Source organism: Colletes gigas, unplaced genomic scaffold (genome assembly GCF_013123115.1).
Source record: "Colletes gigas isolate AHSC1104 unplaced genomic scaffold, ASM1312311v1 Colletes_gigas_Sc00004, whole genome shotgun sequence".
In the NCBI taxonomy this organism is placed as follows: domain Eukaryota; kingdom Metazoa; phylum Arthropoda; class Insecta; order Hymenoptera; family Colletidae; genus Colletes; species Colletes gigas.
In genome coordinates this window covers 6669597-6696551 of record NW_025106633.1, presented here as the reverse complement: position 1 = coordinate 6696551, position 26955 = coordinate 6669597, and the positions used below count along the sequence as shown (strand labels likewise).

Genomic DNA, 26955 nt, shown 5'->3' with positions numbered 1-26955 from the left:
CTATCTAATATTTTTTCGCCCATTCCATAAATACTTTATTATGGTAATACATTATTATGGTAATTATCGATGCGTAAAAAAAATATTTAATATTTTCATGTCGTTTAACATTTATTGTAGTATCGGTTAACGATAAGGTTAACAGTCAATATTATACTGTTATATTTTGAAAAAGGAAACAACGAAGCGCAAACTTGTAAACATTTATGCGAAGTGTATGGCGAGAATATCGTCAAAGGAAGTATGTACCGGAAACGGTCTTTTAATCGGAGGTGGGAATAGATTATAAATTAAACCGGAAAATACATTGTTATATTATGCATGTCGAAAAGGGTAAAAACTTATTAATCAACTTAATACGTAGGAAACTGTGAGAAAATTTTCAAACCTGCGCAGAACAATGCGCGCCATGCGCCGACTAGAAAACTGCTCCCGATGGATGACGGTTACTCGATGCTGGCAGTTAGCGGGTAGCGTCTGCAGGCGTCGGACGCGTTATTCGTAAGTCCGGGAAAACAGTACTTTTGCACGTTGTTATAAAACAATTTTACGAAAATGTTGATACTATTTTCATTCCCTTTTTGTTTTCAGTGCATCAAAACTGTTTAAGGACCTCTGTCTTTATTCGAGACTAAAATTTTCTCAGGTTTATTATTTATAATTGTTTTTGCGTTTGAATACTGGATTTACGCACCGTTTCAAAGGTACGTGCATTTTATACACCTTTTCGAACGTACTTCGCGTAAGTAATTGTACAATTCTTTTGTATAATGGTATAAGATTCGCTTGTATTTTACAAAGGTGTATCGAAAAACAGCATTGAAATTACTGGAACCAGATTAATTTATGTAACGAACGATGACACGTTAAACGGTTTTTATAAGCGTTTAAAGTGAAATTTCCATGTAAATCGTAGATCGCGTTGCGAAGTGAATCGTATTAAGTAAAATGCATAATAGAACGTAGGTAGAAACGAAGAGAAATGCAATGGCCAAGATTCCTTTTTATCGATAATAGATAAAAGAAAACGATTTATGGCGGTGGTTACGGGGAATTAAAACTCGACTATTTTTTATTTGAAGGATCCGAGTCGGGATGGCGATAACGTCGGGCAAACGAACCCAACAACTAGATTCGGTCGTGCAACAGAACTTGTTAACAACAATTTATCGAAGTCGGCTCACCGTTTTCAGGATCGTTACCCGTTCCAACACTCGACGCGACAAAAAAATAATTGTACTTACTCTGGTCATGGACAAAAGTTCTTTGAGAATGAGACGAGAACTTGCGGCGCGGTAATTGCATGAAATGAACGAGAATTTCTGTCTTTGTAGGGTAAAAGCCGCTCCCTCCGGTCATTAGGATATTTCAGTTCCTTCCCTGATGCGAAATTCAACCTCGATCTCCACTTTTTTTTTTCTACAAACAACACCGATGTTCCACCAGTTTTATAAATAACCGAGCATATAAAAAAAAAGAGATGTCTAGTCTCCTCTATCGTATATTTGTCCATTTCCTTATTGCCATTACTATTATTTTTATCGACCGTTTTGCTTCGCCAATCTCCCTACGGGTAAACACAGCTTCGATAATACGTTCTTGATCGACGATGGAAATTCAAAATATCGATTCTCGATTGGAATAAATAATCGACGTGATCGAAGAGAAAGAGGGATCTCGATCGAGTGACCTCATGGTTCGTAAATCTCTTCGAGCAAATTCACGCGCGTAAACGTCGCGAAGGAGACGAGAATTCGTGAAGGAATACGACACCCGTGGTTCCGCGTGAACTCGTCCCGAACGGACCGCCATCGCCGCGCCGCGGCGTCTCAAAGAAGAGAACGCTTTCATCGCTTTTTTTAAATCTAACGAACGTGCTAATCTTCTTCGAGCTGTAAACTCTCGTAAATGTTTTCCCGGCTCTGTCTCGAATTACTGTTCCGTTTATCGGCCCGTTAAAAATAGGAGGCAAGACAATGAAATCGTTTACACGCGAACCGCGAATCGATTCGGCTTGAAAGGCCCGTGGTATATGTACGCTTGGCGTTTCGTAGTGTTTCGCGTAAAATCGAGAACGTTTCAAGGAGGGGGGGGGACATTTTAGAGAAACTATTTTGAAAAGCTCAGCTCGGTTCTTGATTCGATACGACCGATCGAGAGAGCCACGGATGAAGATGGCTCCGCGGTAGGCAATATCCGTTGCGTGTGGCCAAGGTTGACTGAACAAAAGAGAGAGATTCGAACGTGGATGATAAAAAGGCTACCCTTATCTCATTTCGCATCGTTCGTCTCTATCGAGGAATCTCGGCTACGCTAATTGGCACTCGAAATCGATCTACGTACTTGGTCCCCCCAAAAAATATATTAGGCTGGTGCACACCGAATATCGTCGTTCCAGTGGTTCTCAGTGTTTCGTTTCATCCACGACATTCGAAATGCGCCTACAAATCGGAATAGAATATTTAAAACATTCACATGAAATTTCGGGGCAACATTTCTAACCTCACATTATATTTTCGAAGAATTTTTTTCTCGAAAGTGGGTAGGATCCCGGGGGTATGTCTATTCACCAAAAATGATTGTAATTGACCCCCGCAATCGAAAATAATTTTTCCAGAACGATTTGAAATTTTCTTTTCCGTCGAAAAATTTCACACCTTCTCGAATTTTTTTCTCGAAAATGGATAGGATTTCGAAGGTATGTCTATTAACCAAAAATGCTTGTAATTGACCCGCGCAACTAAAAATAATTTTTTTAGAACGATTTAAAATGTCTTAATTTTGTCAAAAAATTTATCTGATTACTGAATTTTTTTCTCGAAACTGGTTAGGAATTCGATGGTATGTCTATTAACCAGAAATGATTGTAATTGACCCCCGCAACCGAATATAATTTTTCCAAAATGATTTGGAATTTTTTAATTTTGTTGTAGAATTTGGTCACCTACTCGAATTTTTTCTGGAAAGTGAGTAGGATTTCGGGGATATGTATATTGACCAAAAGTGATTGCAATTGACCCCCGTAACTGAAAATAATTTTTTTTGAACGATTCGAAAATTTTTAGTTTTGTCGAAAAATTTCGCACCTCGAATTTTTTTCTCGAAAGTGGGTAGGATTTTGGGGGTATTTGTATTCATAAAAAATGATTGTAATTGACCCTCACAGCCAAAAATAATGTTTCAGAATGATTTGAAATTTTTTAAATAATTTTTTTAACGAAGCCAAATTTTAATTTCAGTCAAGTTTTCGTCTTATTTTGGCCTTTAGAATCTCCCATTAAAATTTTTCCCAGGGATGGTCGAACACCCGTTATACACACACACGTTTAAGACATTTCTACCGTTCTAAAATAATTGTAAACCCTCGACATGCTCTAAACTTTTATCGTGGAACGCTATTCATCGTCCCAGCACAATACTTTCGAACATGGTTCATGATAGACACCTGTTACTCCCAACAGTGTATCGCGAGTACAATTTAACGCGATACAGATATCAATAAAGCATTGCGATCGATCGTAACTGACACTAATAGACCGCAAGTTGGTTGTCCAGAAGTTAAATTGCATTAAACGATTCGTCTGTTACAGACTCGATAAGTCCTATCAACCGGATACAGCGGGCGACTAAGCGCCAATATAAAAGCACTGCTAAAATGCCGAGCGTCGTTCGAAGAACGGTCTCGCGGAACAAGAAGCAGTAAAACGGAATCCAATTAAGTAACGAATAGACTCGCGACACACAGCGTTTAATTTCTTCGAAACGATGACGACGAGGTTTAAAAACAAGAAGACGTCGGGATCAAAAATGAATTCATCGAGAAAGCGTGGCGCAACGATTTAAACGATGAGCCCCCGGTAGCTTGTCCTTGGCGCGATAGCGGAACGTCGATGATTTAAACAATGAACTCGTCGTATCTATGGGGCGAAGACGAAGAATGGGGAGCACGATATTACTTCACTTACTACAGTCAATTTGGGAATCGTCAAGGAGCCAGCGCCGTCGAGGTGAGTTTATCGCTATGCAATTCGTTTGTTTCTGTAACATTGTTGTTTCGTCGCGTTGCCGCATAACCGTCGCCACGCGCGAACCTATTAATTAGCCAGCGGCATCGCTCGAAAACTTGTGTCTCATTAGAGATGCGAACAATGCTGCAAATGCGTCCTAGTTTTTGCTTCGTCAGACACGGTTTTTACGACGGCGCGAAACGCGGGGAATAATTACGATCGGCCGTGTTCATCGGAAGTTTTGTTGATGTACGATTCTGCGAATACTCTTAGGTTAGGGTCACACCAGCGTCGAAACGACGCGCGTTTCTATGTTCATCCTTGTCCTTGCGATTTAAGACAGAGAAAACCGGCGTTCCTGTGTCCGCTTTGGTTGTTTTCAATTGCAAGGACAAGATGTCGTTTCAACGCTCGTGTGCCCCCCTCCGCCTTAATGTCGCTGCTGTCGTTCGATTGTCAGTCGGCGGGACGTATTGTTGCAAGCGGCGTGCTGACTTTAGCGGACTACCGACACCTTTGTAATTATGCCGCATTCCGGAGAAGGTGTCGATGTTTTACTTGAGAGGACACGAGACAAGGGGCACGAGCCCCAGACTCGATCTAGACACCGGAACCAGTAACATCGAAATACATTTTATAATCGTTAATCTATGGCTTTCGTTTATTTTGTTCCTTCCCCCGAATCTACGGGTCGTCCTCTATGGAAACAAGTCTCGTGCCCACAGGTGGTGATATTGGCCATTAGCTTCGTTCTAGCGGTTGGTGCCAATTTGGGAATTGCCGGCTGTATACTTAGGTACAAGGAAATGAGAACGCCCACGAACCTGTGCCTGGTGAATTTGGCTGTCGCCGATCTGTTATTTACCGTCGGCGTCCCAGCAATCGCGTACACCAGATTAACGCAGTCTTGGCAACTCGGTGAAACGATCTGCAGATTGCTACCTTATTCACAGGTAAAATTCTACTATAGATCTGTAGATTTTATTTTCTAACCCTTTCTGGACTCGTACAATATAGAGAAAAAAACATTACACGCTTCTTGATCATTAATTTACTGTGTTAATTGATGAAAACCATTGATATTAGACTCTTATCAAAATATGATCGTTTTAATTAGACGAGAACAAAACATCGCGTGTACACGATAATAGGAGCAAGTTGTTGTCATTCGATAAACCTTCCTCCTTCACGGATCAAGGCCGTAATCACGCACGAAGGGCAGGACCTATAAATACGATGCTCCTTTTAATGCGTTCTACGCTCGATTCCTCCTTACGAGAAACAACATACGAATTTAATATGAGCTTACACTTTCCAGCCGTGTACATGCACGTCGAGATAAAAAGATCGAACAAATGCTTCTACTAAATACATTGATTTGAAGGAAAAACTTGTTTACAGATTCGTTTGTTATCTACTTTAGTTTATTACATAACAGAAGCAATAATATATATACATTGATTCACAAAACAATAACAAAAATGTATTTATTGAAGATTTTTAGTAGTAGTCATAATTTTGTTTAGTAGTTAGAAGCATTTGTACTACCATAACCATGCTGTGCCAATAATTATGTCCAGCATTGTAGCGCCCTTCCACGAGAATGAAGGCACACCGTGCTTACATCCCCACTCCTGTTGCATTGTGACAGCCAATCAGCGGACTGCAGCAAGAGTGGGGATATGAACACGCTGTGTCTTCTTCTCGTGGAAGAATGGTGCATATTTCTCTGTCAGCGAAGAAGAGACCAATTTGGAGAGTTTTACAGTAAACTAAACGATCGAATATTGCACCTGAATAACCTGCTGGCTTTCTCATTCCTTATAGTTTGTCTGCGGCTTCGTGCTCCTATGGACATTGACGTTTATATCGATGGACAGACATCGATGCTTAGCGATAGCTCCTTATAGAAGTGCCTTAACGAGGCCCAGAGTTTTAGCGGCTAGTCTCATCACGTGGATCATCGCAGCTTTCGTTTTTCTACCGGTCGTATTTTGGTTTAGACCGAAGGTATAAATATTTCTCCATCTTTACCAACAATTTTAATCGACAGCCGTGCAATTAAAACTAATAAATTACTGTCTAACGTTCGTTAAAATGCGCAGGATATCACGAACGAGTTGACGATCTGCACTTTGGTCTTTCCACGAAACAAGATCGTCAACGTCTCGTTATGCTTCACATTACCGATCATCGTTCTTGCCTGTCTTTTACCTATGGCACTTCTGGTCTATCATTATCAGCGGATCTTCAAAAAAATTCTCGACTCCCGGAGCCGATGGGCCGTTCCATGCGTCACGCAAGTAATTCATTTACAATAAATACCATTTTCTAAATACAGGGTGTTCGGCCAAAAAACATTACTGGAAGATTCTATGAGCCAAAATAAGACGAAAATCAAGAATACCAATTTGTTGATTGAGGCTTCGTTAAAAAGTTATTAACGTTTCAAGTTCCGCCTGTGAGACGGGAACCGTGCACGCTGCACACTTTAACTTTAAACGTTAATAACTTTTTAACGAAGCCTCAATCAACAAATTGGTATTCTTGATTTTCGTCTTATTTTGGTCTCTAGAATCTCCCATTAAAATTTTTTCCCAGGAGTGGCCGAACACCTTGTACGTGTACATACGTTAATTCCTCCTTTCAAGACCTAATCTTTTTCTTCTTTTACGCTTACTGTCAACACTCATTTTTACTGGAAAAATCTCACCGATCCATCGATGATAATTTTATATTGCATGCGATGGTAATACAGTTCGTGATCGAATTCTATCGATCCTGGATTTAGGGCAGCCGTCGAATCCGATTTTTCATATTTGAACGAGGAACTATTGTACTGTATTGTATCTTATAATTAAGCTTCTGTGTCACGGTCGTCTATTTCTAAATGGACGCGATAAATATACCCAGGGATTGGAGAGCGGCGCAACAGGTAGAAGAGACTCCGAGCTATCGGTGGTGGGAACTTTACTACCCTGGGCAGGAAGAAAGTTGTCCACTGCATCGGTGACGGGTCGACAGGGCCGAGCCGGTAGTCTTTCCCAACACGAGGAGATACGACTCCACAAGCATCTTCGAGTTGTACGAATTTTACTACTGAACGTGGTAGCCGTCCTCGTAATGTGGCTTCCGATCACCACGGTGATGCTATTGATTTACGTGGACGGTAGAAGGCCTAACGAGAACACGAATTTTTTCCTGATGTCCCACCATTTTGTCTGGACCTTGATCGTAGCGCAATTGAATACCGTGATCAATCCTCTGCTTTACGGTGTCTTTTCGGAAAACTTTCGTGCCTGTTTCGCGAAACTCTGGCGGCGCGACCTCGATGGTAACGCCAGAAACGCGGAACGCGGTGGGTCCAAGAAAAGCTCCAAGTCGTTAGAAGCTTTTCAGACTAGATTGGGTGGTAACAGAACGCCTAGCAGCTCGAGAAATCAACAAAAACAATCGAAGAAAAGGTCCAGTTGCAGTATAGGTAGCATCGTTGAAGTACCAAATTCGGAAAAGTTATGAGACACCGAAATATCGATCGACCGATGCATCCAAATTTTGTGACTATCGGACAAAGGGCTTGTACGAAATATTATTTATTAACCGTATGAAAATTTCAATGTTAAAAGGATCCACGCCAAATAAGAACGAAACATTAATTTTCTTTTTAAATTATTTTAATTTAAAACTGTATATTTAATTAGATAATAGAAAGTAATACAAAAAATAGTACAAAATTTTATAAACGTGTATTTAACAGGAATAAACTTTGTTTTTAAACAAATTTAACTACGCTTGTTTACGGAATATCGTTTCCATTAACACATTGACTGCCATATATGGGCGACAGAACTTTTAATAGTGGCATTAAAACAATTAATTCTCAAATTGAATCGCGAAAGAAAATAAATTTTAGCGAAGCCAGTTTTGGACTGGCAATCAACGTGTTAAAACGGGGATTCCTTCGTCGCAAGCGTCCAACGTAAATTTTATGCTTTGCTAATTAAATTGTCTTCTTACACTTTTTTTAATTTCAGATAATTTTTTCATATCGATGTTCCGTTCTTTTATCATACTTTCGATCATTTCAATTTTAGAATTTACAAAATCTGTCTTGGCTGATCTTGTTTTTCTCTTCGTATTTTTTTTAGGAGCTATATAATTCTTTATGAGACACCAGGGATATGCTTCCTCTTTAAAAGCAATTAAATCCATTGTAACTTGCAAGAAATTTACTGTGTCGCCTTCGGGTATGTACATATCAACTGTAGTCTCCTGCTCTACTACTTTTTTTATACAATATATATTTTGGCATTCTGATTTTAAATTAAGAACAATCCAACTATTCTTTGGTAGTACATCATCAAAATTTGCAGACAGGAATGATCTATTAGCTATCCTATGTATCAATAGTTTTGGACAAAATTGAACTCTATGCCCATGAGCATATAAACTTATTCTTCTTAATTTATCTTCTTCCGTTATTAATACTTGATTTAATCTATGTAGTTCTTGAGTTCCTTTATAAATCTTATCCATTATAAGATTAGTGCCTTTTAACATGTCAGAATGAAGGTTGATAAGAGTATCATTTTCAGTGGATAATGTTCTTTCCACTGTATCTATAGAAAACTCTATTAGTTGTTTATCCGTGGTCAACCCTACCATTGTTTTCGAATCGTAACATTGCAGGCAAATAAAGCTTTCACCTTGAATGCTCATTCGTTGAATGTTATCGACTAATAATCGTTTTTTTCCATAATATAATTTAGATTTGTCCGAATAAACAAGCAATAACGTATCTTTGGACAATTGGCTAAAATTAGCACAAACGGCTTGTAAGGTTATTCCCAAAAAAATTGTTTCAAAAGTAAGTTTATTATCTTTTGAATGCATAACAATAATATCCATACTAGTGATGAAAAGTAATCCAGCGACCTTAGAATTTGTTTGTACCGGTATAATATCCCTAATAGAATAAATACTACTATATATAATTTCTACAGTTTCATTTACTAACGTTAGAACTCTTTTTCCAATTGCAATTATGCATAAATTTTTTACAGTAGAATCCTTATTTGTTATGGTACTTATAAACTGTTCTGTAGTATTTTTTGTATCCATGGGATAAACGCAGCATAAGTTGATCGAATCGCTTTCCTCTGAAGAAATTTGAAGCAATACTTTACTTGTCATTTTTTGTTTATTATCTAAATAGAGATACTCATTCCTTGGTTTCAATACTTCGTAAAAGACAGTACCTACTCCAATTGCATTCTTACTTAAAATTGCGAATTCCCGGTCTTTCGAAACTTTATATATTCCTCGTGGGGAACAAATTAGAAAAGCTCTACCTTCGAAACACTGTATGTTTTTTATCGATGCCGGAGCTGTCAAAACGTCAAGATGAACGAAATCATTGTTCGCGTATGGAAATATTACAAGCTTGTTCTCGTTCCAACAGAAACAAGTCTTTTCGCCGTAAAATGTATTGAGAATGAAAGCTTTTGGCACGAAGTAATCATTTGTTGTAATATGCATTATTGTTCGTTTGTGATGTTTACCATAATTACTATGACAAAGTCACGGATGACATACGAGCGTCAGGTAGGCAAACGTTAACTGGAAACATTTGTAACATTCTTCCACGAGAAGGCACAACGTGCTTGCTGCAGTCCGCTGATTGGCTGTCACCGATCTTCGTCACCGTTCTCGACCAATGCCTGTGAGTCAGCGGACTGCAACAGGAGTGGGGATGTAAACACGTTGTGCCTTCGCCTCCTGGAAGGACGATACACTATACGAGAAAGAAATCGAGAAAGAGGGCTGCCGCATGCGTCAGTTTGCCTCTATTGACTTTCCGAAACTCTACAAGTTCACGTATGTACGCGTGATCTGGTATAGTGTAAGAGAGTGCCTTCGGTGCACTTCTGACATCTATATTAAGTATTCGCGTGTGTTCAATAGATTATGGGGGACTCAATGGTGCATAAATATAATGATCCTAATCTTAGAAGTTATACCGAAATATTACAAGAGAAGCACGATGACGAAAATAAACAATCCGAATCATCGCTCCTTCAGGCATGTTCTTTTTTATGTCAATAAATACAACCGGTCTGTCTATCTTCCATCTTTTCATCAACATATATGTGTTTACGATTCGATTGCAGACTAGCATAGAAAATAGTGCACTTAAGTTATACAAGTTAAATGAACCCAAAACACATGAACCCACTTTGATGGAAGAAAAACACATAGAACTGTTAAAAGAGTCTATACATCATCTTGATAAAGATTACGAGGCAAGTGCCATTATTTATCATTTTTTAATATAAAATTTATAATTTTATTCTCCTGTGTAATATTTTCAGAAATCCGACTGTAGCAGAACATGGTTATGTTACTGGATTTTACATTCCCTCAATATATTAGATGACCGTTTAGACAACAATGTAAACTTACAAATTGTTGGTTTTTTGGCCAAATGTCAATCACCGAAAGGAGGATTCGGAGGTGGTCCAGGACTACTTCCTCATTTAGGTTCTACTTATACAGCAGTGAATGCATTATGTAGCATTGGTAGTCTTGAAGCATATCAAGTAATTAACAGGTACATACAAATTAAATAAGTAGAATGCCAGACAATCATCTACACTAAAGCTTCATATATATCCTTGAAAAAATTATATGTACATTGATTCCAGGGTAACACTTAAACAGTTTTTATTATCTCAACGACAAGAGGATGGTTCTTTTAGTATGCATGAAGATGGCGAAGTAGACATGAGAGGAGTATATTGTGCACTCGCTGTAGCATCACTGACAAATATATACACTCGCGAATTATTTGAAGATACAGAGAATTTTATACTTAAGTGCCAAACATGGGATGGTGGATTTGGAGGTTACCCTGGAATGGAAGCTCATGGGGGATATACGTACTGTGCGATAGCATCGCTTAGAATGCTTGGAAAACTTGATTACTGTCGTTTGAGACCACTGATGGTATTTACATTGTCTTAAGTTATATAGTATTAACCCCCATTTGTATCAAAAAGGAGAATGAGTCGAGTTACTCAATATTATTTAGTGTAAAATGATCCACAAGTGACAGTCCCTTTAATTATCCATGATGTCAATACTTGGTTGACAAACAGCTTGCATTATCAACGATTGTTCTTTTCAAAACAATTTAACGGATCGCTATACTGCTTTCAGATTGTTCTTCATTCAGTGAAATAACTCTAATTCAGTGCTTGCAGGTTATTTTGCGCTTGTTAATACGGCCCACACGTTGAGCATCGAATACTTATTTTATCTATGCAAATGGTTAAAAAGTCCATTATTTTATTTTTATTTGTTTTCAGAGATGGTTAGCGAACAGACAAATGAGCTTAGAGGGTGGGTTTCAAGGACGTCCTAACAAACCAGTAGACTCTTGCTATTCATTTTGGCAGGGTGCATGTTTTCCAATAATTGACGCAACATTAACGACAAAAGAGTGTACATTAAAATCTGATTATTGGTTGTACGATCAAAAGGCCTTGCAAGAATTTTTAGTATATTGCTGCCAGGATTTTCATGGTGGCATGGTAGATACACCTGAAGAGTACGAAATTCTATTATTGCAGTATATAGTATAACAAAAATACAACATTATATGTCTATTTTAGCAAATCAGATATCTATCATACATGTTATGGGCTTAGCGGATTATCAATTGCACAGATGTCTCCACACCCACTGATTATTGGGACTACTCTCAAAAGTATGTTGAAACTGATTCATCCTTTATATAATTTAGAACATACTTGTGCAACCAGAGCAATAAGTTACTTTAAGCAAAATCCAATATCTTAGTAACTATGTGTTTTATATTTGAAGTGCATTAATAGAGTAACAAGTGTTTCTATTCCATTTATGGGAAAAAAATTGAAAGGGACAGATTCTATTTCACTTCGTATATAAATTTACCAACAAATTGTGAATATAAAGTTACTTATCAATAAAATTAAGAATTACGACAATTCAATCAGAAATTTTTATAATCATACTATACCAACATTTTGTAGAGTATGTGGGAAAATAATGAACTAAATTTTTATTTATTTAATTTCAACCTAACCTATCCTGTTTAAGTATAAAACATCGAAGCAAACACACCGACGCAAAGTAAATTTAACATATAGATAGTTAACAAACTGTATTTACAATTTGGTATTAATAACTGTTATTACGTTCTTTTTAATAGAATTTCATCATCAACGTATATAACATTTCTATTATTAATGAAATCCATATTTGTAGGTTTGTTTCAATTTTTTTTAAATCGAATTGCCTCTAAATAAACTCACATTGTGTCACAACTGTTTGGAATGGTATATTAGAAATATTTTTTTTTAATGAAAATTCGGTTTATGAACTTCCACGAATGTGTTTCACTGCGTTGTATGTAAGTCCAAATGCGTCCGGAAATGCCGAAAGCACGAGCAACACCGTGTTACTATCATGTTGTATAGAAAAAAAACCTTCGTGAAGTTCTAAGGTCAGTAGTGTCATCGTTTTAAAATCTTAAAAAATAAATTCTACAAGGATAAAGCGCATTTTAAAGGTTGAAACTTATAGATAAGGGAATAACATCACGAAAAATTTTGACAATCAAGTTGGAGAAAGAGGTTATGGCGAAATACTTGATACAAATAGTTATAATGGGCACGCGAGTCGTCGGCAAAGCATTTGCACGAGCATTGCAACAAGAAATTGCAGCAAGTCAAGAAGCTGCGCGCAGAGCAGGCGGTGGAAAAAGAGGTGCTCAACATGCAGCAGCTAATTCCAGAACTGGAATTACCTTAGATGAAGCATTACATATACTGAATGTTGAACGACTGGATCAAACAGAAGCTATCGAGCGTAATTATAAGCATCTCATGGAGGTTAATGACAGATCTAAAGGTGGTTCTTTTTATATTCAGTCGAAAATAGTGCGTGCCAAAGAACGTATCGATGAGGAACTAAGTAATCAAAATATTCCTCCCCCAAAAGAAAGTTCTGTACGACAAGATAGCACTAAAGAACTTTAGTTGATGTTTCTGTAGTCTAAATTGAATTATTACATCCTCAAAGTCTGTATATACACATTTAGCGATCTACATTTTAATTATAAATAAATATTATGAAACATGTAATTGATCAAAATTGCCATAACTGTATTTTGTTATTAGCTAAAATATTAAACTGAAGGATATTTTGTTAAATTAGTATATCAGCCTTTATCTTGTATATTACAGTATTTGTATCGACTATAAATCGATCGATCCTACTTTTGAATGGGAAAACAACAGGTTCAGAATAAATAATCACTGGATCTTGTGTATGGTTGTGTGTGTACATATATGTATACATATAAATATTTTATATATGTATATATATATATGCAGATGTTTATATAAATAAATGTTCCTAAGAAACGTATAGATTTATGTGACAGTCTTTCAATACAAGTTCTCGCTCTTATACGAGTCCTTTTATGTATAGATTACTTAAAATTCATTATTCATCTTATATTTAGTTTTTTTATACATTATGCCTATATATCGGAACAACTATGAAACAAGAAGTATAATCATTATTATCCATGGACTGATTATAGTCAAAGTCTAACCGGACTTTGAAATGATAACATAAAACTTAAATGTAAAGTTTCATTTAAATTCATTTAGCTATTTATACTCAATCGTATTAATAATATACATATGTGCACTCATACATGGGACTAATAAAAAAAATTTCTTTTTTTTCAATAATTAAAATATGATCAGGTGGTCTTAAAACGTGTATTTCCGTAAAATAAATTTTACAAAATTTTTTTTCATTATGGGTACTTTGCTTATGTGCGCCTACATAGGTCGGAAAGTAAAAATGCCTGGGCAGTCGAGAATCTCGGCTCGAGAATCCAAATCCTATGCCGTTGACGGGAGGTGGGATTTCAGTTGTTAAGAGCGACAAGGCAAATGTGAGCCTTTCTCTCTCGACTCCCACGAGGCGATCCGAAATTACTTCGGGCAGCTTCGGAGAATCGAGAAAGAGAGCATGCGTCAGTTTGTCTTTGTCGACTTTCCGAAACTCCACGAGCTCACGTACGCGTATCTGGCATGTGCAGTGTGCACCCGACGGTGCTTTTCTGGCATCACTGCTCTATCGACTTTCCGAAACTCTACAAGTTCACGTATGTACGCGTGATTTGGTATAGTTTAAGAGAGTGCCTTCGGTGCACTTCTGACATCTCTGCGATCGTTGCCCCGTATAAAGTTCCGTTATTTATTTATCAAGAATTTTTATGGAATTTTCTAAACCAGTCAAACAAGAAGCCACGCATTTTTACTCGATTTTAATACTACACCGAAGTTAAACTGAAGCGATTTCCAGTACGCAATTACGCATGACTAAAATCTCCGCCCCACCTGACTGTACTAGTCGTGATATTAATATAAAGTATTCGCGTGTGTTCAATAGATTATGGGGGACTCAATGCATAAATATAATGATCCTAATCAAAGAAGTTATACCGAAATATTTCAAGAGAAGCAGGATGACGAAAATAAACAATCCGAATCATCGCTCCTTCAGGCATGTTCTTTTTTATGTCAATAAATACAATCGGTCTGTCTATCTTCCATCTTTTCATCAACTTATATGTGTTTACGTTTCGATTGCAGACTAGCATAGAAAATAAAGCACTTAAGTTATACAAGTTAAATGAACCCAAAACACATCAACCCACTTTGATGAAAGAAAAACACATAAAACTGTTAAAAGAGTCTATACATCATCTTGATAAAGATTACGAGGCAAGTGCCATTATTTATCATTTTTTAATATAAAATTTATAATTTTATTCTCCAGTATAATATTTTCAGAAATCTGATTGTAGCAGAACATGGTTATGTTACTGGATTTTACATTCCCTCAATATATTAGATGCCCGTTTAGACAACAATGTAAACTTACAAATTGTTGGTTTTTTGGCCAAATGTCAATCACGGAAAGGAGGATTCGGAGGTGGTCCAGGACTACTTCCTCATTTAGGTTCTACTTATGCAGCAGTGAATGCATTATGTAGCATTGGTAGTCTTGAAGCATATCAAGTAATTAACAGGTACATACAAATTAAATAAATAGAATGCCAGACAATCATCTACACTAAAGCTTCATATATATCCTTGAAAAAATTATATGTACATTGATTCCAGGGTAACACTTAAAAAGTTTTTATTATCTCGACGACAAGAGGATGGTTCTTTTAGTATGCATGAAGATGGCGAAGTAGACATGAGAGGAGTATATTGTGCACTCGCTGTAGCATCACTGACAAATATATACACTCGCGAATTATTTAAAGATACAGCGAATTTTATACTTAAGTGCCAAACATGGGATGGTGGATTTGGAGGTTACCCTGGAATGGAAGCTCATGGGGGATATACGTACTGTGCGATAACATCGCTTAGAATGCTTGGAGAACTTAAGTACTGTCGTTTGAGACCACTGATGGTATTTACATTGTCTTAAGTTATATAGTATTAACCCCCATTTGTATCAAAAAGGAGAATGAGTCGAGTTACTCAATATTATTTAGTGTAAAATGATCCACAAGTGACAGTCCCTTTAATTATCCATGATGTCAATACTTGGTTGACAAACAGCTTGCATTATCAACGATTGTTCTTTTCAAAACAATTTAACGGATCGCTATACTGCTTTCAGATTGTTCTTCATTCAGTGAAATAACTCTAATTCAGTGCTTGCAGGTTATTTTGCGCTTGTTAATACGGCCCACACGTTGAGCATGGAATACTTATTTTATCTATGCAAATGGTTAAAAAGTCCATTATTTTATTTTTAATTGTTTTCAGAGATGGTTAGTGAACAGACAAATGAGCCTAGAGGGTGGGTTTCAAGGACGTCCTAACAAACCAGTAGACGCTTGTTATTCATTTTGGCAGGGTGCATGTTTTCCAATAATTGACGAAACATTCAGAAACCTATATAAATTAAATTCTGATTATTGGTTGTACGATCAAAAGGCCTTGCAAGAATTTTTACTATTTTGCTGCCAGTTTTTTCATGGTGGCATGGCAGATACACCTGGAGAGTACGAAATTCTATTACTGCAGTATATAGTATAACAAAAATACAACATTTTATGTCTATTTTAGCAAATCAGATATCTATCATACATGTTATGGGCTTAGCGGATTATCAATTGCACAGATGTCTCCACAACCACTGATTATTGGGACTACTCTCCAAAGTATGTTGAAACTGATTCATCCTTTATATAATTTAGAACATACTTGGGCAACCAGAGCAATAAGTTACTTTAAGCAAAATCCAATATCTTAGTAACTATGTGTTTTATATTTGAAGTGCATTAATAGAGTAACAAGTGTTTCTATTCCATTTTTGGGAAAAAAATTGAAAGGGACAGATTCTATTTCACTTCGTATATAAATTTACCAACAAATTGTGAATATAAAGTTACTTATCAATAAAATTAAGAATTACGACAATTCAATCAGAAATTTTTATAATCATACTATACCAACATTTTGTAGAGTATGTGGGAAAATAATGAACTAAATTTTTATTTATTTAATTTCAACCTAACCTATCCTGTTTAAGTATAAAACATCGAAGCAAACACACCGACGCAAAGTAAATTTAACATATAGATAGTTAACAAACTGTATTTACAATTTGGTATTAATAACTGTTATTACGTTCTTTTTAATAGAATTTCATCATCAACGTATATAACATTTCTATTATTAATGAAATCCATATTTGTAGGTTTGTTTCAATTTTTTTTAAATCGAATTGCCTCTAAATAAACTCACATTGTGTCACAACTGTTTGGAATGGAATATTAGAAATATTTTTTTTTAATGAAAATTCGGTTTATGAACTTCCACGAATGTGTTTCACTGCGTTGTATGTAAGTCCAAATGCGTCCGGAAATGCCGAAAGCACGAGCAACACCGTGTTACTATCATGTTGTATAGAAAAAAAACCTTCGTGAAGTTCTAAAGTCAGTGGTGTCATCGTTTGAAAATCTTAAAAAATAAATTCTACAAGGATAAAGCGCATTTTAAAGGTTGAAACTTATAAATAAGGGAATAACATCACGATAAATTTTGACAATCAAGTTGGAGAAAGAGGTTATGGCGAAATACTTGATACAAATAGTTATAATGGGCACGCGAGTCGTCGGCAAAGCATTTGCACGAGCATTGCAACAAGAAATTGCAGCAAGTCAAGAAGCTGCGCGCAGAGCAGGCGGTGGAAAAAGAGGTGCTCAACATGCAGCAGCTAATTCCAGAACTGGAATTACCTTAGATGAAGCATTACATATCCTGAATGTTGAACGACTGGATCAAACAGAAGCTATCGAGCGTAATTATAAGCATCTCATGGAGGTTAATGACAGATCTAAAGGTGGTTCTTTTTATATTCAGTCGAAAATAGTGCGTGCCAAAGAACGTATCGATGAGGAACTAAGTAATCAAAATATTCCTCCCCCAAAAGAAAGTTCTGTACGACAAGATAGCACTAAAGAACTTTAGTTGATGTTTCTGTAGTCTAAATTGAATTATTACATCCTCAAAGTCTGTATATACACATTTAGCGATCTACATTTTAATTATAAATAAATATTATGAAACATGTAATTGATCAAAATTGCCATAACTGTATTTTGTTATTAGCTAAAATATTAAACTGAAGGATATTTTGTTAAAATAGTATATCAGCCTTTATCTTGTATATTACAGTATTTGTATCGACTATAAATCGATCGATCCTACTTTTGAATGGGAAAACAACAGGTTCAGAATAAATAATCACTGGATCTTGTGTATGGTTGTGTGTGTACATATATGTATACATATAAATATTTTATATATGTATATATATATATGCATATGTTTATATAAATAAATGTTCCTAAGAAACGTATAGATTTATGTGACAGTCTTTCAATACAAGTTCTCGCTCTTATACGAGTCCTTTTATGTATAGATTACTTAAAATTCATTATTCACCAAACCAGCCACCTTTGCTTCTTCTGGCTTAATTCTATTTTGTAATTGACGAATGGTTAATCTTTCTTGATTATGACGAACAGACCATAAACTTGGCAAGTATTTTGGTTTCATATTCAAAAGAAAATGTTCCCTCCACATGCGTTCGAATTTTACCAGCCCACCTTCCTTCCTTTGAAAATATTGAACTACCTACGAGGAACGACGTGTAAATATATTTTTCAGTTTGTTATGAAACAGCTGTTCTTTTTAATCTACCAACATATACCTTCAAACCATGAGGTTGACGCTCTGTTTTATCTAGATTAGACTTTGAAATTGTTGTATTTTTTAATTCGTTGTATAATGCATCTAGGAGAATTGGTGTAACTTCTTGACCAGTACATTGTAAAATATAGTGTTCTAGTTCTTTGCAACGTATATCAGGTAATGTTCTTTTTTTTAATGCCTTAACAGCCGAATATAATTTCCACCAATTATTTACATATTTACTGCGTGTATGTGTCGGTGGAGTAGTTAAAGGCACACCACACATGTCTGCTAGCTTTCTTCTGAACTGCAGATCATGGTAATTGCTTAGTTCATGACACGCTGGACATAATAATAACACATCATGCGACTGATGCGCTTTCATCACCACTAAAAAATAATTTTAATTTTTCAATTTTTACTTTTATACGTTTTATAATATATCAATTATGTTTCAGTTTTATAACTCACATGGAAAGTATTTACGATATTCTCTGGGCACAACATTTTTTCTAATAAATTTTTCCGAAGCTCCGCATACTACGCATCGATTGATTTTAACTTGTGTATAATATTGCCCAACTTCTCCTACAGCACGTCCAGAAGGTTCAAATTTTAACCTCACGGTGAATGGTTCCTCCGAAATTACGTCCCCTAATCCTTTATTAATGTACCATTTAGCTTTCTTGTGATCACACGTACACAATACATCTCCATCCGGGGCTTGTAAATAACAATTATAATATAATGGTTTACTTCTTGTAGACATATTGTGTTTATATACATTGTTGTTTTCCTTCAAATCTTGTGTAAACTCTTCAAAATTTTTGATTTTAGCGTTTCTGTGATTAACAGTTGTGTATATCTTTTGATCCTTGAACCTTAAATAAATAATTTTTAAATCTCTATATATCGAAACAACTTTTACAGAAAATTAAATCTCTTCGTATAAGGAATATCTTATTACCTTGTATCGATTATTCCACTAGGTAAATAACGTAATTGCATATTCACATTTTTATTACATATACTTCTAATATAATTTATAAAGTTTTCCCACAAGGAATACTTTTCTTTTATCATTTGCACAATCTAAAAAATATAGAGCAGTTTAAACGTTATTTAATTTATCTTTTATAGAAACTATTAAAATAAGTACGAATTGTTATATTTCTTTTCACCTGGTCATAAATAAGAACAGACGTAATTGCATCGCAAGCAGCATATGCTACTTGTTCGTCGGTAAGAGTGTCAGCATTCCAATTGTTACACCTTACTTCTATTAATTTATCCATTTCCAAGCCTAAATACTGTAAACTCATTGCAGCTAAACTTCTAGGACTTGGCAAATTTGCATGTTCCGCTAATGTTCTTAAATCAAGCGTACCGCCGACTCTGCACCCGTAATCTGATATTATTTTTTGCCCGTCTTCGTAGGAAGCGACTCCAACTTTAAGAATACGTTTACTAGCGAGCAGCTCCTGAAAGAATATTTTTTCCTTCGTAGTTATACGATATTTTGTGTTTATGTCCTTTGTAATTATAGTAAAAACATTGTACTTTTAATTTGTGAGGAACGTATCCAATTTTGCTAATGCGAAACAGGCCGCATACTCCGTTAACTGTAGCAAGCTGAACTAGAGAAACAGGTCCTTCTTTAACCCATTCACAGTCAAAACCCAATATATCATTAGATAAGTTGCTTTAACATAAAACATATTTACATAGAGCTGTGTAGGTAGAGAATATAATTTTAGTTTTTGTATTTTTAATTATTTGTTCTAGCTTAAAATCTGAAAAATCTAAATTTATTATAAACGATATTATAAGAACTATACGAATGGAAAAATAATAAACATGACTAATGTTCCAGGCAGCCGTAGACAAACATAGGATATAGAAAAAATGTAAACATTGTGTTGCCATGTAGTTGATAAACACGACAGACAATGGTGTCAAGGTATACCTCTCAACATACAACTTACCAGCGAATACACTGAATGGCATAGTCACATTTTTCCGGAGTATCCGCCAAAATAATTTTGTCTAATGTAATTTTAAGATCCCTTTTCTTGTCGTCGCTCTTCTTATAATTTTTATTCTTTATAGTTTGGCAAAGATGTTTAACGCTTTGCAGTACATTCTTGCGATATTTAGAGGCCAACAATACAAGGCCCACGGTTACACATACAAGAAACATATTGTTCCTTGCAGGATGCATTAATCGCGAGAATAGGTTCCAATACGCGGACAAAAATTGTTATTAAAAATTCTATGTACAATTTATATTTCTTTGTTTCGAGTTTACTTAAATAAATAAATATATATATATATATATATACACATAAACTTTGTTTGTTTAAGATACAAATACATCGGTAATCGAATATATTAAATAAATAAGTTAATCGCAAATCTACCGTTACGCTTAAATTTGAATTCTAAATCGATTGATCGTAAATAAATAGCCGATAGTTGAAAAATAACAAGGACAAGAAATTCCACGTAAAGTACGCTTTGATTATTATGTTATAGAAGACTTTTGAATAATCGCGCGAAAGGTACATCACGATCTTAATTACAAAGGTTAAATAATTAACCGAACAAGGTTCAAGGAAATCCGTAGCCACTCGGAGAAACGATCAACGCACGGTGCTACAAATCACTACGGATGTGACACACGATCAGGGAGCAAATATACCGGGCCAACATACCGGTCCCATCAGGAAATCTATGGTTGCCGGATGGGTTAGATTTACTCGCGCATGCGTGCCGAAAACATTAACGTATGTACATACGTGTTCCACGTACTGATCTGTATTGTATACGGAACTATAAGGAAAGTGTTTTTGCGGGTCTAACACGCGGCAGCAACAGGTGATACAGATTAGGGCGTTTAAAGTAAGTGAATCGGTATTACTGTTCCTTTAATACGTAAAATTACATGATACATAGTTATTGTACATTTCTTCCTGTTTTAGTCTCTTTATGAGGCTTCTTATTAATCTTTCAAAATGTTTTGGATGATTAAGATAAAACAGGACAGAGATCATACGATATACATTTTCGCTCATAAAAAATACTTTAATGATAATGTTTTTGAGGTACAAAACATAAAAAAATCTAGCCCATTGCCGATAACACCGGTCCAAGTTTAAATTTTATACATGTATGTATGCGTATGGTGTTAAGCTATGTTTAGTTAACGCAAAATGGGTAGGTGGCGTTAGTATACATTACGATGTAGGAAGTTCGCAGTAGGAAGTTTGCACTCCTTCGGGAAGGGTGTCGAGGAACGTTAGGAAGCGTATAGGGAAGTGTGTGGTTAGGTTATTAAAGAATCATTAGAAGAATTATTGTTCAAGAAGAACAATGATGCGTCTTTCGTAGCAGTACAGAAAAGAATGCCACGAAGTGCTCCTCGTGTCCCGGCTTAGTGGGTGAGTTAACAGACCATCTGTTGTGGTTTCTGGTCTCGTATTTAAGGTTAACAGCACTGTTGTATATACAATTTTGATTTTGTTGCTTGGATAATATATATATAATATATAAATATTATAGATATTATTATAGATATATATAATTTGCGAAATTTATTGTTAATAAGAGACAAAATAGTACCTAAATGTTGCAATAAAAAACGGTAATTAAACATGAAAAGGGTGAAACTTAAGCTGAAGAAACCGAATCCATTGTTTGAACTTTGGTTAGAGAAATGGAGGAAACAGGCTGCGTTCAAAAACCCCGATTTACAATATAGTTTCTCGAAAGCGCTCGCTTCTTTGAGAAAATATCCCCTACCGTTAAAGTCTGGAAAAGATTGTATAATATTACAACATTTTGGTAAAAAGTTATGTTTGTTGTTGGATAAAAGACTTGAAAAGCATAAAAGTTTGGAGGATGCCGATGATTTTGTTTGTATAAATTGTAAAGCCAAGAAAGAGCATGTATCTAACGGAGGGCATAAATCGAATGAAAGCGTAGAAAGTCTTAACGAAGACGATACAAATAAACAAATAATTGAACACGAAGACAATTTCGTACCACAAATTCATAACTCTCAGTCTGCAGAATTGATCGATAATAAAAAAAATAGCGAGCAACCGGATGAGTGTTCTCCGAAACAGAAACCTGAGGAAAATGATATTAATATAAAAGAATCAGAAGAAAATTTAAACAAAGTTGGAAGCATCGATGAACGTATATCGAATAAAGGAGAAGACGATGCAACGGATCTTATCAACAATATTCAAAAAGATATTTATTTAAAATCAAATGAATTTGATATAATACTTTTAGTAGATACGCAAGAAATTTCTGGCGGTAAAACAAAACCTCAACACGACGCTACAATAAAGGAATTATCTAAACTCGATATACCGTTTGAGATACGTCATTTAAAGGTTGGAGATTTTGCATGGATTGCCAGATGTAGAGACACGAACAACGAACTGATTCTACCCTATATAGCGGAAAGAAAGAGAATAGACGATTTAAGTGCAAGTATTACGGACGGAAGGTTTCACGAACAGAAGTTTAGATTGAAGCAATCTGGAATTGAACATCTTCTGTATATAATCGAAGAACACGATAAAGCTCAAAGATTAACAATACCACATTCGTCGTTGATACAAGCTTCCGTTAATACTTTAATACAAGATGGATTTTCAGTAAAATATACAGAAAATCATAAAAATTCTATGTTTTATTTGTCTTCGTTAACAAGAATTTTAAATGATGTGTTTAAAGTATGTAACTTCTTCGAAGAAATTTATTATTTCAATTTGAGCAAATAGCGTACTTTTCTCTGAAAAGGGTTACTCTTCTTTTAGGAAAAGAATTTGGTAGGCTCCAAAAAAGAAGAGCTTGTAGAAACGAATGTTTTAAATAGTACTCTTAAACTCATGGAATTTAAAGAGTTTAATAAAGCAGCGTCTAAGCAGAAAGTACGCGCGAAATTTCTATCAGATAACAAAATTAATTAATATTTACGCAACTAACCGTCTTTTTCTTTTAGGTATTTAACGTAAGTCAAATGTTCATTCGTCATCTGCTACAATTAAAAGGGATATCTGTAGACAAAGCTTTTGCAATTGTAGAGCATTATCCAACTCCGCAAATATTGTTTAATGCTTTACAAAAATCCGATTCCAATGGAGATTCGTTGTTATCGAATATTGAGTTTGGAGATAAAAAAGCGTTGCTTGGAGCAGCCATCAGTAAAACAATTTATCGGTTATACACAATGAAAAATCTAAATTGATAAACGATATTTTATACGAATACAGCACAACAAATTATTACTATTAGAATTAGAACAGATATTATGAATTCGTAAACGAACAGCGTATTGAAATATCAATTTTAATTGCAATCAATCAAACATACATTGTTTTAAATAGGTTTATTTTATGCATGGTTGTTTATACACGATATCTATAAATCGTAGTATATCCGGCGAGACTGATTTCTCATTTAAATGAATTTTAATATTTTGATTTAAGTGGATGTTATATACAATTTCTATTAGTTCGCGATAAGTTTAAACAAAAATAGATATTGCAATTAAAAATAATATATTTATACATGTATTTCCTTTTTATGATCGATTCTATAATTAGCCTGTTAATTCTTAGTTCTTGATTAAATAAAATTAAACGTTGTTCTTACAGGTCGTGTAACTGATTTTAGGACTCGGGTGTACGATTGCTGCGTTCGAGTATTTTTTTGTAACGTTCAACTAAGTCACTGATCGAATGTCTGCTATGTTTTTTAGATTCCATTTCTACGGTATCATTGTTGCAATCGTTCTTAATTTCCGTTTCTATTGTTTCGCATATATGCATCATATTAAGATCATTTGGAAGGGCATTTATCACATCCTCCATTTCGGACGAATGTTCATGTTTATCTTCCTCCTCTTCGTTAATCAGTTTCTTCGGAGTAGTAATTTTTATACTAACATCGCAAAGACTTTTCGCAGAAATGTTAACGCTGAGTTCCGAAAGGTCACGTATTTCTTCAATCGCGTTTGAAATTGTAGTCGAGTTCGCTTTCGATGAACACGGTATAGACATTATGCTTGAATTTGCTGTGAAAAAAAGATATAATATTTTTTTATCGAAATATTAAAGTTGCAAAAATAGCATATTATTTACAAACCTGCTTTGTTATTTCTTTTTGTACAAGTAGAAAATAATCGGGAATATTTTTCCGAGTTTTTGAAGGTTGGTAAACGTTTTTTATACGACATTGAAAATGTATGTAAAGATGGTCCCTCGTTGTTCGTGGACAACATCGTATCATCAAAATCAATCCGAGGTGCTAAATTTTGTTTAACTCTCAATGCTGATTCGTGCGAGGTATCATTTTTCTTTAAACGTTCGTACCTCGAAAATAATGGTTTGTGCGTGCCTGAAAAATAATTTTAGATATAGTATCACACATTTAATGTTGTATCAATTTTACCTTCCACTGGAGTAAATTGTACTCTTTTCCGCAGGTCACTCTCTTCGTCGCTACAATCGGTATTAATTTTTATGGTAGGCGATGACATTAAAAGCATACTAGCCCCTGCAGGTAGTACGGTATCGTTGTAAGCCTTTACCGTATTCTTTTCTCGTAAAGTATCTTTTTTCTCCGACAACATTTTTCCGACATCTGACAAATACGTTTCGAAAATATTTGACGCTTTCGTCATATCCTCGCAACTAGCTTCTACTTGCAATAAACAGTCCGAGAAGCTTTCCGGTGGGTTTGATTTCAATTGTCGCAACAATTCAGTTAACAGTAAATTGAATAGTAAAACAAAATTACGAAATACCAATTTGTCATCTTTGTACAATTGGTATAAGATACACTGAAATTTGAAATATTTTTAGTTCTTTGTACTTTGTTAATAATTATTAACAGTTCTATTCGGAGTCTCTTACTTGTATCTCGTGAGAAAATGATTCCGAAATTTCTAAATAATTTATCTTTCGGAATTGGTTTACGTCTGAAATATTCGCATCGCCGCTCCTGTTTGGTATTATGTCGTTTACTTTGCAGCTGAGTTCTTTTGTATTTTTTAAAGTCATATTTTTATTCTTCAGGTAGTACAAACCATCATTTATATGGATCGTCCACACTGAAATTTATAAATAATTATTAAATATACATATTAAAATTAAAACTTCTATACGTACTAACGTACACTAACTTTCTATTGCCTCTTCGTTGTTCGGATCTATAATGTGTTCCTTTATCAACGGATGAACAGGAGCAACGGACGAAAGAGTTGCGAGCAGTTGTTTTTTTTCAAAAATGTTTGTTGTAACGGTACTTAATACTTTCCTCTCGTTCCTGAAAAGTAAAACGATAAGATTACATTTTCAGTAAAAATTATATTTCACATAAACTAAAAAAAAATCATAAGCATTACTCTAATACAGTTTTAGCCTTTGTCATCATTTTTGACAAATTTTTTTGTTTATTTAAAATATTAGCGACAAGTTTTTTATTAGCCTTCTGTAAAAATTTTTTCCCTAAACTTCCTTCGACTGCTACTTGCGGTACAGAAATAATATTATAGGCAGCTATAAGAAATAAAGTACAATTACGACAATACATTAACTGAAGAAAATAAAATTTAAATACAAAATTATTTTCACGGAACATATATTACTTTGCGAAGTAATTAAATATTTTCTTAACGCCACTTGTGACAGTTTCCACATGATGATCGTAAACTTATTTCCACCTGCATGAATCAAATGAGATGCGAGTATGTTTGGAAAACCGATATCTGGATTCTCTGTAGATATAACTTGTAAAAAACTTTTGACGTTGTTACGATATTGTGCTTCTGTCTTTTTACAAACCACTGGCCATTCGCACAGGGTTTTAAAACGTTTTGAATCATATATAGTTAACAAATAATGAGATACGTGTAAGAAACCTGCTGTATTAGGTTTACTGAACATATTCTGGAAATAAAGGAAATTCGTTCAAGAGATTTATAGGAAAATTTTATGAAAGTATCGTACCCAAAGATTCTTATACCTTGCGAAAATATTTCTTAAATTCATCGCTAGGCGAAATTACTTGGGATAGTAAGGACACATTACGTTCAAAAGACGCACTCACAGCCATCATGTTAAAATAAAATTGACGACGATTAACTATAAAGTTAAGTAACGTTAACTGATATAACAATATAGTAAAACAGATTGTTTAGGCAGAAGGTATGTCGATAACTTTATATCGCTTCATATTAACGAGAATCGACCCTTTCACATGATCGGCTATATCGGACTCCGCGAAAACCAGTGAAAACATTTAAACATTTCAAATTTGTGCATAGTTTCTATTCTAATAGAAAGGAAACTAACATATGGGATTATGTACTTCGTTAGACTCGTTTTCACGTAGCAGTAAAATTCATGAAAGTTCTCTGGCCCCTCGTCCCTATATTACGAACAGTTAGTTACTAGATAGCGAGTAACTAGATTGAGGAAAGTTAGTTAATTAATGTAATAGAGTTTAAGCGCACGTAGGATTAAGAAATATAGATTTTATATATTTTTGAAGGGAGCTGGACGTGAAATATTCGCCCGATT

General features: G+C 35.1%; 8 protein-coding genes across 13 annotated transcripts; 5 read left to right on the top strand and 3 right to left on the bottom strand.

Annotated features, from left to right (window-relative positions):
* The first annotated feature begins 446 nt into the window (after positions 1 to 446).
* On the top strand, positions 447 to 22130 carry LOC122405523 (neuropeptide Y receptor type 2-like). 2 transcript variants are annotated; one of them, XR_006259778.1, is made up of 8 exons: positions 567 to 704; positions 3591 to 4007; positions 4733 to 4960; positions 5835 to 6017; positions 6113 to 6310; positions 6921 to 7640; positions 9915 to 9917; positions 22116 to 22130. XR_006259778.1 is itself a non-coding variant. In XM_043410339.1 (7 exons), the coding sequence occupies exons 3-7, from the start codon at positions 3903 to 3905 to the stop codon at positions 7524 to 7526; spliced, it is 1320 nt and encodes a 439-aa protein (XP_043266274.1). In that variant the 5' UTR covers positions 447 to 501; positions 592 to 704; positions 3591 to 3902; the 3' UTR covers positions 7527 to 7776. The 2 variants fall into 2 exon arrangements, 1 of the variants encoding a protein (XP_043266274.1); XM_043410339.1 differs by lacking the exons at positions 9915 to 9917; positions 22116 to 22130 and adding an exon at positions 447 to 501 and having other exon boundaries at positions 592 to 704; positions 6921 to 7776.
* LOC122405521 lies at positions 7850 to 9606 on the bottom strand. Its single transcript, XM_043410336.1, has one exon. It carries the CDS (start codon positions 9543 to 9545, stop codon positions 8004 to 8006), a length of 1542 nt encoding a protein of 513 aa, XP_043266271.1. The 5' UTR covers positions 9546 to 9606; the 3' UTR covers positions 7850 to 8003.
* Positions 9885 to 16682, top strand: LOC122405524 (protein farnesyltransferase subunit beta). 4 transcript variants are annotated; one of them, XM_043410342.1, is made up of 7 exons: positions 14186 to 14431; positions 14520 to 14633; positions 14723 to 14854; positions 14924 to 15162; positions 15257 to 15557; positions 15920 to 16158; positions 16223 to 16681. In XM_043410342.1, the coding sequence occupies exons 2-7, from the start codon at positions 14523 to 14525 to the stop codon at positions 16407 to 16409; spliced, it is 1209 nt and encodes a 402-aa protein (XP_043266277.1). In that variant the 5' UTR covers positions 14186 to 14431; positions 14520 to 14522; the 3' UTR covers positions 16410 to 16681. The 4 variants fall into 4 exon arrangements, with proteins under 4 accessions (XP_043266278.1, XP_043266275.1, XP_043266277.1 ...); XM_043410343.1 differs by lacking the exons at positions 14186 to 14431; positions 14520 to 14633; positions 14723 to 14854; ... (2 more) ...; positions 15920 to 16158; positions 16223 to 16681 and adding exons at positions 9885 to 10088; positions 10178 to 10309; positions 10379 to 10617; ... (1 more) ...; positions 11375 to 11599; positions 11681 to 11861; XM_043410340.1 differs by lacking the exons at positions 14186 to 14431; positions 14520 to 14633; positions 14723 to 14854; ... (2 more) ...; positions 15920 to 16158; positions 16223 to 16681 and adding exons at positions 9972 to 10088; positions 10178 to 10309; positions 10379 to 10617; ... (1 more) ...; positions 11375 to 11616; positions 11681 to 11965.
* Positions 12279 to 13241, top strand: LOC122405525 (mitochondrial import inner membrane translocase subunit Tim16-like). Its single transcript, XM_043410346.1, has 2 exons — positions 12279 to 12552; positions 12633 to 13241. Exon 2 carries the CDS (start codon positions 12686 to 12688, stop codon positions 13085 to 13087), a length of 402 nt encoding a protein of 133 aa, XP_043266281.1. The 5' UTR covers positions 12279 to 12552; positions 12633 to 12685; the 3' UTR covers positions 13088 to 13241.
* Positions 13440 to 20641, bottom strand: LOC122405520 (exonuclease 3'-5' domain-containing protein 2). Its single transcript, XM_043410334.1, has 8 exons — positions 20341 to 20641; positions 19916 to 20057; positions 19537 to 19836; positions 19323 to 19447; positions 18827 to 19236; positions 18375 to 18745; positions 18107 to 18298; positions 13440 to 13564 (listed from the first exon to the last, which is right to left on the bottom strand). The coding sequence occupies exons 1-8, from the start codon at positions 20574 to 20576 to the stop codon at positions 13547 to 13549; spliced, it is 1794 nt and encodes a 597-aa protein (XP_043266269.1). The 5' UTR covers positions 20577 to 20641; the 3' UTR covers positions 13440 to 13546.
* LOC122405526 (mitochondrial import inner membrane translocase subunit Tim16-like) lies at positions 16892 to 17785 on the top strand. The gene has a single exon (XM_043410347.1). It carries the CDS (start codon positions 17228 to 17230, stop codon positions 17627 to 17629), a length of 402 nt encoding a protein of 133 aa, XP_043266282.1. The 5' UTR covers positions 16892 to 17227; the 3' UTR covers positions 17630 to 17785.
* Positions 21355 to 24129, top strand: LOC122405522 (crossover junction endonuclease MUS81). 2 transcript variants are annotated; one of them, XM_043410338.1, is made up of 5 exons: positions 21355 to 21795; positions 21917 to 23103; positions 23188 to 23301; positions 23373 to 23381; positions 24028 to 24129. In XM_043410338.1, the coding sequence occupies exons 2-5, from the start codon at positions 22009 to 22011 to the stop codon at positions 24034 to 24036; spliced, it is 1227 nt and encodes a 408-aa protein (XP_043266273.1). In that variant the 5' UTR covers positions 21355 to 21795; positions 21917 to 22008; the 3' UTR covers positions 24037 to 24129. The 2 variants fall into 2 exon arrangements, with proteins under 2 accessions (XP_043266273.1, XP_043266272.1); XM_043410337.1 differs by lacking the exon at positions 24028 to 24129 and having other exon boundaries at positions 23373 to 23833.
* LOC122405519 lies at positions 23992 to 26572 on the bottom strand. The gene is made up of 8 exons (XM_043410333.1): positions 26399 to 26572; positions 26022 to 26322; positions 25779 to 25932; positions 25557 to 25699; positions 25288 to 25484; positions 24824 to 25214; positions 24518 to 24769; positions 23992 to 24446 (listed from the first exon to the last, which is right to left on the bottom strand). The coding sequence occupies exons 1-8, from the start codon at positions 26489 to 26491 to the stop codon at positions 24043 to 24045; spliced, it is 1935 nt and encodes a 644-aa protein (XP_043266268.1). The 5' UTR covers positions 26492 to 26572; the 3' UTR covers positions 23992 to 24042.
* Between the last annotated feature and the right edge of the window lie 383 nt (positions 26573 to 26955).